This window comes from Magnolia sinica, chromosome 2, assembly GCF_029962835.1.
Source record: "Magnolia sinica isolate HGM2019 chromosome 2, MsV1, whole genome shotgun sequence".
Lineage (NCBI taxonomy): Eukaryota > Viridiplantae > Streptophyta > Magnoliopsida > Magnoliales > Magnoliaceae > Magnolia > Magnolia sinica.
In genome coordinates, this window is record NC_080574.1 from 97,634,279 (window position 1) to 97,645,184 (window position 10,906).

At 45.2% G+C, this 10,906-nt stretch overlaps 1 protein-coding gene across 1 annotated transcript; it reads right to left on the reverse strand.

The window, feature by feature from the left end:
• Positions 1-8,036: 8,036 nt before the first annotated feature.
• Positions 8,037-8,528, reverse strand: LOC131226529 (uncharacterized). The gene has a single exon (XM_058222155.1). The coding sequence runs from the start codon at positions 8,526-8,528 to the stop codon at positions 8,037-8,039; it is 492 nt and encodes a 163-aa protein (XP_058078138.1).
• Positions 8,529-10,906: the final 2,378 nt, after the last annotated feature.

Sequence of the window (10,906 nt, forward strand, 5' to 3'; positions counted from 1 at the left end):
CGAGAGGCGTCAGTATATATCGTATACTTAACCCCTTACTCTGGCAATACTAGCACGGGGGCGGACGTCAACTTGTCCTTCAGCTCCTGAAAAGCTATTTCCGCCTTCTCATTCCAAGCAAACTTCAAGTCTTTCCGCGTCAACTGAGACAACGGTCTGACTATCTTCGAGAAGTCTCGTATGAAATGTCGATAATAACCTGCTAGACCCAGAAAGCTTCTCACCTCAGTAACCGAACCAGGCTGCTTCCAGTCCTGAACTACAGCCACCTTAGCGAAATCGACAACTATCCCTTCCTTGGACACCACATGTCCTAGGAACTTGACTTCTTCTTTCCAGAAATCACATTTCTTGAACTGCGCAAAAAGCTGATTCTTCCTGAGAGCATCCAAGACCGCTCTTAAGTGCTCCTCGTGCTCTTCCAGACTCGTAGAGTATATCAAAATGTCATCGATAAAGACAATGACGAATCGGAACAAAAACGGCTGAAACACCCTGTTCATCAGATCCATGAACATGGTCGGTGCGTTCATAAGACCGAACGACATCACAAGGAACTCATAATGGCTGAAACTAGTCCTGAATGCGGTCTTCTGCACGTCCTCATTCTTGACACGCAACTAATGATACCCTGACTACAGATCAACCTTCGAAAGTACCGTGCCCCCTTCAACTGATCAAATAGATCATCGATCCTGGGCAAGGGATACTTGTTCTTCACAGTCACCTGATTTAACTTGCGATAATCTATACATAATCGCAAGGAACCATCCTTCTTTTTGACAAACAAAACAGGTGCTCCCCAAGGGGACACACTAGGTCGAATAAAGCCCAAATTCAATAAGCCATCTATTTGCTTCCTCAATTCCTTCATTTCACTCGGAGGCATGCGATAGGTGGGCAAGGAAATAGGTGTCGCACCAGGCATGAGATCGATAGTAAAATCAATCTCGTGCCGAGGGGGTAATCCAGGAATCGACTCGAATACATCTTCAAAATCCCAAACTACTGGCATGCTTTCAAGCGCCGAACCAGCAATACTCTCTAACAGAGAAGTATAATAACTAAAACGAAAAGGATAACTGACCTGAACAGGGAAAGTAAATGTCTCGCCCTCAGGTCCATGGATTGTCACCAACCTAGCTTCATAATCAATCTCTACTCGTATCTTCGTGAGCCAATCCATACCCAAAATGACATCGTAATGATATAGAGATGCGACAAACAGGTCAACAAGAATCGATCTGCTCCCTAGATCAATCAAACAACCCATACAAATCTTGGTAATATCAGAGGAGGTCCTTGGAGTGGTAGTGAGTGTCACTCCCTTCATAGTAACAGTGCTCAAACTCAGGCGCTTAACTGCCGCATATGATATAATAGAGGTAGTGGATCCGGTATCCACCAACAAGGAAACGGGAATACCTTGGATTTAAGTTGTAACCTCAAAAGATCTCGATGCCAAGTCAGCCCCAGGCGCTTCAGCTGTAAGCGCGTGAACTCGAGCCTGCTGCAGGCGATTCAGTGGTGGAACCATGGGCCACTGAGGTGGCCTGAAGCGAGGTACAAAAGGTCAGAAGGATGGGTGAGCTGGCGCTGAACGAAGGGGTGGAGTTGATATGACCTGAGGCATCAGACGGCTGATCCTCTAAGGCGGAGTAAATCCACTGTCCTGCATTTATGTAAAGCAATTACGATTCGAATGCCCAATCTTCCCATAGTACGAACAGCGCAAGTCAGAACGCATCTGCTGAGCCGACGACGCAACACATCTCGGAGGAGAATCTGTCCGCGGCCTCTTGCCGAGAAATGGTGTACTCCAAAAGTCAGGTCGCGGTCTGGGAACCATAGGTGCTCGCATACGAGACGACCTGTCCCCGTCCTGCTCAGCTCGCAGGGATATGCTCACCAACTCAGCATAAGAAGATATGCTTGCACGGTACATCTTCGATCGAATCTCAGGCCTCAACCCCTTAGAAAAGCGCTACATCCGCATCGACTAATCACCCAGAAGCAAATGAGCATATCGACCCAGCTCAGTAAACCAGCTCTCATACTCTGTCACCGACATCCCTCCCTGACGGAAGCGAAGGGACTCACTCTCCTTCTTGTGTCGGTAAGTGACCGAAAAATACTTCTCGTGAAAGAGTGCCTCAAACGCCTGCCACATCCACTCAAACCCTCCGCAACTGTGTGGAGAACATTGTCCCATCATAAACTGGCCTCCTTCTCAAACATGAAGGAGGCAAGCTCTACCTACTCAGCCTCAGAACAGTGAAACGGCCTCAGCATCTTAGAGATGCAGTCAATCCAGTACTCGGCCTCCTCGAGTCTATGAGAACCCGCAAATGTGGGAGGTCGTAAGCGTTGGAATCACACAAATGTGCCGCTAGCACTAGTGTTCCCAGATGGGTGCATAGGTGAAGCAGGTGGAGTCACCCTCATTGACTGAGCAAAGATGCCAGCCATGGAAGACAAAACCTGCTGTTGCTGCTGCTGCATCAACAGCATCATCTGCTCAAGCCTATCAGGAGGCGGAACAGACAAAGATGCATAAGGCGTAGACACAGATGCACGATTCGGCTCAAGAACCAAAGGAGTGACTAGTGTAACCATGGGTGGTATCACAGGAGTCGACCTAGCAGCAGGGTCAGTAGCTGGCTGAGAGTCTGGCCCAGCACCAAAATGAGACGGGTCCGACTGTGGATTCGTCTGGCTATTGCCTAGGGGGGAAACCCCGACAAGCGATTCGCCTAAGGAGAGACTGGCTGAAATGTTCAATCCCTTAGGAGGCATACCCTACATTCAACAGGAGAAGAACTCTCACTTGTGTCCTGGGCCTCCACTTCTTCCTCGTCCTGCTCTTCTTCTTCTTCTATCTCAGCTCCACCTTCTTCATAACTCTCTTCCTCATCGCTCTTAGTCTCATCCTCACTTTCTTCAAGTAAGGCTTGTCGTCAACAAGGCCCAATGTCCATCTGATTAAGGGTCGTCTCATTAATGTAACGAACAGGTACCGGCTTTTCCGCCCCAAGCCTGTAGCCAAACTCATGTGCAAGCTTACAAATGAGTCGACCAAATGGGAGCGATTCGGTCCTCCTATTCAGACGAGCGATAAGGACAATCTGACGCAAGATGTATGTTGGCACAGGTAGCTTCTCTCCTTGCCCCACCTGATACAGGAAATCTACCATCAGGCGCGTACGCTCGCTGCGGTTGCTCCACCTTGGATAAACATTGAATGTGCACATATGGTGAAGCAAGCGGAAGTCGTCTGTCATGTTGGTTGCTAAAAGGCTTCTGTTAAACTACCATTCGACCAGACGACCACACAGGAACCGCGTGCGGCGATCCCTCTCGTGCGCACTACTCAGATTCTTCTCACTTGCATGAACCTTGCCAAGCGACACATTCAGAAGTCGGAATATTAAAACGACGTTGATCATGGCCTCCCGATCTCTTCCGTAAGGGATCTTGAACTACAAAGGCTCCAGTGAAGGTTCCCGAATGTGGGCATAAAAAGCTCGGACAGTACCCACATTGGAGCGGTATTCGCCCTCAAACAGGGGACACCAATCGGTCCCTTCCAGGCGCTCCAATAAGAGAAATTCACCAAATAGTCGTGGATCTACATGAGCTTCAAAAAGGATCCTACGGCCTTCATAAACTCCATGAGATAGCTCCGCCAATAAGGTTCTTCCGACGGGAGCTTGAGGATCGAGGCCCCGCTTTGTCTGAAACTCTCGAGTGGTGGTCATGCTCGCGGTGGCACCTCTCGGCCTCCGTGCGCGGGTTGGGCGGCTAGGCCCGGCTTCATCAACAGGAGCTCTCTTCTTCCCCATGAAAGAGAGAATGAAGGAAATGAAAAATATGGCCGTAACAAGCTCAAATAGGGCCATAGAAAATGAGAGAAAAGAGGAAAATGGGAAGAATGGTGAGGCTTCCACGAATTTGAGGCTCAAAGGAAGGATTTGAGTACTCAAATGAAAAGAAAAGAGAGGGAAAACATCAATGGAGATGGGTTGAGAGATGGGTAGAATGGGGATGCATGAAAATGAAAGAAAAAAGGGTTTGGAGAGGGATTTTTGTCGAGTTTTGAGAGAAACTTCAAGAAAAGGAAAGCATGGGAGGGTATTTTATGAAGAAAAGAGGGTTTAGAAGGGGTTTTAATCATGCAACCCTGGATGAGTGGGCCACACTAGTCCCCACAAGCGTCGGCCCGAGTCGACCCACTGGGCAGCGAGGGCTCACCGAATCGACGAGGTCATCGCCGGTCTCTGGACAGTCCGGCGATGACTCGCCATTTGGGCGAGGTCCTCCTAGCCCCTAAGCCACAAAATGATGTGGGTCCCCCTGGAATTGCCCTGATTGGGCCTTAGTCCGATTCGACACTTATCGGGCCATTATGAATAGAATCTGATACAGATTCAAGTTTAAAGACATTTTAATGGTTGGGATGGGATGATACACCATATAAACCCGTCAATGGATGGTCTAGAAGAGATTTGGGGTCGCTATGTGTGATCAGGAGTGTGCACGGACTTGATCTCGGCGATCGTTTTCAGTCAACTTTCGCCGATAGGAGCAACGGGAAAAACTTACACAAATTCTAGAATAAGCTCACACCCTCTTACACTAAGGTGGCGTCAGCGTGCAATGTGTGACCATAACCCAGGTCCGGTTTTATCCAAATCATGCTCTGATACCAACTTGTAACGTCCTGAATTTCGGGGGTCGAGCATAACTCAGCTCTCGAGTTTCAACGCATCACTTATGCAACATATGTAATGATGGATGTATGTTGTCTGTATGAGTGCATAAAACATGGAATAGATTAAGCCAAACTGCAAACATAATTCAGGGATAAGTGAAAGTCACAAGTGGAAGACTTAAAGAAATATAAATGTGTACATGTGCAAGTCCCTATGACATGTATGCTCTGCCAGGTCATAATTATAAGTGTTTGTCTTCAAAAAACAAGTATCAAAATGAAATTATCTATTATAAAAGGAAACCCAAAATCCCCGTATATCAGGACACGACTCACATGAACCTGCCTGAGAACTGCATAAAAGAAAACGCGTCCTCGTCATCCTCATACTCCTGCTCTGCCTCAGGGGTCGCATCATCATCTGCATCTAAGAGTTTGGTTGGTGTTAAAAAATTATCCCAGAATGTGGGAGTGAGTGATCAACTCAGTGGAACTATATAGTAAAAGTTAACATGTTATCAAATCAATCAAGTAGTAATGATAAGGCAATATAATCAAACACGTCCTAATTACTCTTGTTAATGCAAGGATGAATATAGAAATGATGCATGCTCTTGCTTGCACTCCCTCAGCTTCTTCATCTTACAGTACGCATGACAACCTCCCGCAGTGCCAATGACGCCAACGCACATGCAATGCAGTTCATGAACATGATTACCAAGTTATTATTAGTCCTTTTCATACATCAGGATTGGGAAGCTAAGGTACCTTCCTCATATCAACTCCCATACAATGATCCATTCTAGGGTCGTCAGTCCTAGACAATCTCATACGATCATCTGGTTTTAGGTCGCTGTAAAGGGCTCGTCACTAATCAATGCATGCCTATCATACCTTAGTTACTACCCTAAGGCTCGTCGCCTCAATGTAGTATCAAGGTATGCTCGAGGTCACTACAAAGGGCTCATCACCAATCAATATAGGCCGACAGCACGAATATAGTGTCCCATACCACCATAATCGGCTCACGAGTCTGGTGTGGTCATTGGTCACTACGGGGAGGTTCGTCACCCCAGCGTAGGCCGATAGTTCGACCACGGTATCCCATACCACCATGCCCGACTCATGAGTCTTAGCGGATCGAGGTACAATGGTTAACGGGATTGCATTGGTAAGTATGGTACCCTAAATTCAAACAAAAGTGTCCATACATGGTGCACATCCACCGGGACAATCGGGTTACTTGACGGACTCGACTAGCATGAGCGCACTTTGAGTTAAATGACATAGAGTGTGCAAACACTCCGTGTGGCCAAACCACTGCCGTCAACCTTAATACGACTCGGGTTCATCAAACACGTCCTATGTGGCGAAAACAACCTCGGCCATGAACTCAAGGTTTGTTACTGATTCCCTGGACTATTTCATAGTCCCAAACATCTTCAATCATAACAGATATTCATACTAATAATTTAGAACAGTAATGGATTAACAATTCTAATCATACAGTATGTGAGCATTTGATGAATATCAACTTAACATGGATTTAGACATAAGTAGTGCTTGAATTTAAACAACAAAGAATGTAAATTGCATGTAGGAAATCATACACACCAATAGGATAGTTGAGAATCTCTTCTCAACGTCCGTAAACAGGATAATATATTATACACTTGATCATTCAGACATTTCTAGAAACACTTAGACTACATATTCCAACATACATGACGTATGTTGGTGATAACACACATTTGGACAATTCCTTTTGCCAAGGAGTTGACACACATAGAACTAGCACAAATACATGACAATTAATCATGGCAAACACATGTTCATATTTCATACGTATACGATACTTTCTACATATACATAGAATACACAAATCTCAATATAGCTCATATATATCAGGAACGTAAAATGAACATTACATTTGGCATGTGAAATTACACCCACAACAATAATAAATCATTAACTGATATTGAAAGCCTTGAAAACCATAACCTATACGAATATAGTCCGCACCTTAAACTAGAAAAAATGCAACAGATCTGATTCAAGCAATAAGTCTTCATCAACGACGACTAGAAAACCTAATGCATGAATAAAAAGAACTACATCAACACTTAGACTATTCTAAGCTCCAAAATAGACTAGGGTTTGATTGACTTACCCAAGAATGAACTTAGAATCGCCGGAATAATGATTCAGAAGTGATGGTTTAGAGACGAAGAGTAACAGGGAAGAATCTCAAGATGATTCACCAACTTCTCTCTCACTTTCTCTCTCTTTTCCTCTCTCTCTTTTAGCTAGGGTTAGAAAATTCGTATGGAATTGAGAGTGAGGGTTTTAAGGTCTTTATATAGGCCTAAAATTGATGAAAATAGCCCCAGGGCCAAGGTATACTTAGGTTATAACCAAATCGGGTTTATATCGGTCCAACGGAGCGCTTCTGGTGGTCCCTTTTCCACGTGCGGTCGGACTTAAGCTCACTAACCATGGATCTAGGTCAGGCTGAGTTTTTGTGCCGATCGAATTTACAGATCAGTCGTGGTAGACCAATCTCAATTTAATGGTCACCGAAACTCGATCAGGTCCACCGGCACTATGACATGCCTGGGCCATCTTCCCTGATCCGATGGTAAATTTGGGTCAGAATCCAACGGTCAAATTGTTTAAAATCGTCGCGCAAGCGACACGACTCAGATTTCATAAATTCATATTTAATTTCTCACCTTTCTCACCCTCTTTACTCCAGACTCAAGCAAATCGACTCAGGACATCATCTGGACTTGATTTTTGAGGTGATGGTCAAACCCAACAAGGTGATCATAATTGTTTAAGATCATCGCTATCGGACTTTCGACGCGTGGTCCAGGTCTGATACAAAGTTTCCAAGTACTCCCGAGAGCAACTGGATTTAGTGTTGAATCCTAGATTTCAGGGTAACATAGCGCTAACGATTCTACAGGTTTTAAGTCTTGCAGATCAAATTTAAAGTGATTAGTGCAATTGAGTTTAGTGCTAATTAACCCTCATTTAACTTATAAGGAATTTGAGGTAGTACTCGGGTCTTTGCACGAAATTTTTCAGGTCATTACACGAGCCAACTACTCGGTAGGGTCCCTCCCAGTTTGGACCCAGGGACCCCACCCCAAGTTCTGTTGTATTCTAGAACACGTGGCGAAGGATGATATCCCCTCATTGGAATCACCTCATTTTAACCCTGGAATTGTAGAAACGGGCGACCTGTTGATGCCGAGCCACAACCCATAGCCTGGTAGTGTCTCACAATTCTTCGAGCAAGTCGAGGCTCGTCGCAATCTGCTCAGTATTCTAATATTCTTGATAGGTCTGTACCCGAGTAGTGGGGAGTCCTATCTCGACCGGGGCAACGGCCTATGAGCCGTATGAGAGGGAGAACGAGGTCTCTGCTGTAGTTGATCGAGCTGTGGTTCTGTATGCCCCACAGAACAAATGGGAGTTCCTCAGCCCAATTGCCCTTAGCTTTCTCCAGCTTTGTCTTGAGATGATTCTTGATGATTTTATTCACAACTTCCACTTGGCCATTGGAATGAAGATGACGAGGCGACGAGTAGGCGTTGACGATGTCGAGCCTTTGGCACATGCCCCTAAATCTGTCATTGTCGAATTGTTTCTCATTATCGAATACAATGGTGTGCAAGATGCTAAACCAATAGATGACGTTCTTCCAGACAAAATCCTTTATCCTCTGCTCAGTAATCTTTGCTATAGGCTCAGCCTCTGCCCATTTGGTGAAATAATCCACTGCTACAATCACATATTTAGTTTGTCCCATGGCTTGAGGCAGAGGCCCAATGATGTCAATCCCCAATTGAGCAAATGGCCACGGTCCGCTCATGGGTGTTAGCTCTTCCGCCGGTTGCCTTGGGATAGCAGCAATCTCTGGCAGTTATTGCATCTTCAGACACAACCCTTAGAATCTTTTGGGATTATTGGCCAGAAGTATCCCTGACAAATTATCTTCTATGCAAAGGCACGACTACCGGAGTAATTCCAGTAAATTCCTTCATGTGTCTCTCGGATCACATATTCTACTTCATTGGGTCGTAGACATCTTAAGTACGACTGAGAGTACCCTTTTTTGTACAAAGTGTCACCTATGATCGTGTACTATGCTGCCCTGACTCTCAGACGTCGAGTTTCCAACTTATCCTAGGGGACCTCGCTACTCGTGAGGTATCTGATTATAGGATCCATCCAACTTGCGAATGTTCGCACTAGGTTGATGGTTTCTTGGTCAGCTCGATCGATGCTCGGCGTATCCAGGAATTCCATAGGGACAATCATCGGGATGTTCCCTTTAGTTGCCGAGGCCAGCTTCACAAGGGCATCGGCTTAGGAGTTTTCAGCTCTCGGTATTTGACTCACGATGCATTCCTTAAATTTTCCAATTATTTTTCGTGTCTCACCTAAGTAGGCTATCATCCTCACATCCTTCACCTCTTACTCTATTGACAACTGGTTCACAACAAGTTAGGAATCGCACCAGAAATTGATGAGATAAACTCCTAGGTTGACAATTAACCTGAGCCCAACCAACAGTGCTTCATATTATGTCTCGTTGTTTGAAGCCTTGAAGCCGAGCCTAATCTTGGACTGAATGGTGGTCACATTGGGTGCGACCAGGACAATCCCTGCTCCTCGTTTTGGGTTGGACGACCCATCCATGAACATGGTCCATCTATCAGACCTTATCTCTGCCCTAGCGTCCTCAGGGTTTGAAGGAACTGGGGGAATGGCAGGGTTCGTCACTGAGTCTGCTGGTACCTCTAAACTAAGTCCTCCGAGTCCACAGTTTAGATTGGTAAATTTTGATATAAAATTAGCCACTTCTTGGCCTTTGCTTATAGTCCTCGGTTGATACTGTATGTCAAATTCCCCGATCTTAACAGCCCACTTGGTCAGGCGTCCAGATACTTCAAGCTTTTGGAGCACTTGTCGAAGTGGTGAATCTGTGATGACAATGATGGAATGTGCTTGGAAGTATAGACGTAGCCTCCGTGCAGAGATGACCAGACTCAAGGCTAGCTTCTCCATACTTAGATACCTTATCTCTGTTGGAACCAGGACCTTGCTGATATAATAAACAGGATGTTGTTTGCCCCCCAGTCTCTCTGATAAGAATTGAGCTGACGGTTGACGCAGAAACTGCTAAGTAAAGGAACAAGGGATTTCCTTCCTGGTTTAAACAGCAGTGGTGGCGACCCCAAATATCGCTTCAACTGTTGAAAGGCCTGCTCACAATCTGGGGTCCACTTTGCCTTCTTGCGACCCTTCAATTGTTGGAAGAAGGAGACACACTTATTAGTGGCTCTGAAGATGAAACAGTTGAGCGCAACGACCCTTCCAATAAGGCACTGGATCTCCTTCACTGTCCAAGGCAAGCTCATTGTTGAGGGTTAAATATTGCATATTGGACCACAATTATTCCTTAGTTTTATGAACATGATAATGCTTAATATTCTATTTTAATTATGTTTGCAGTACAAGGTGAATTCAAGAGCTTGGATTAAAAAGGATATTAAAAGCATGGATTTAATGTTCAAGAATCACCAAGACCAAGAATGAAGAATGCACATATTGAATATCCAAGAAAATCAAGTCAAGAATGAAGAAAATCGAAGTTTCGAAGTGAATTTGTGTGATCCTCGACCAGTCCTAGCTCCAGTTCAACTAGTCCTGCGTACGCTCGACCAGTCCTAGACTTTGCTCTCTAGCTCGACCAGTCGAGCTGACTTAACTAGAGCTCCAGCAACTAAAATCGCTAAAATCTGGTCATCTTCGACCAGTCGAAGGAAACCCTCGACCAATTGAAGGTAACCCTCAACCAGTCGAGGGTTGTCCTCATCTAGTCCTGGGTTACACAGCCAGCACACAAAGTGCAAAATTTTGAAATGGTTTCTGAAAATTTTCAACTCGATGCGAAAGTCTAAGGCCTAAAACTATAAATAGGGGTCCCTAGGGCATCCCTAGGCATCATCTAGGGTTTGGGGAGTGGAGCAAAAGTGTGGAGAAGCCGTCGCCAAGAATTTTTCTTCCTTTTTCTTAATTATTTTTATGCTTTTCTTAAGAGATTTTAGTTCAATCATGTCTATGGTTGACTAAACCTCTTAGCTAGGGCTAAGAGGTGAAGTGTAACGCCCTAAATTTCGC

What these genes read in the sequence shown, in the direction of transcription:
- LOC131226529 (XM_058222155.1), bottom strand. Translation starts at nt 8,528, where the DNA reads ATGGGACAAACTAAATATGTGATTGTAGCAGTGGATTATTTCACCAAA.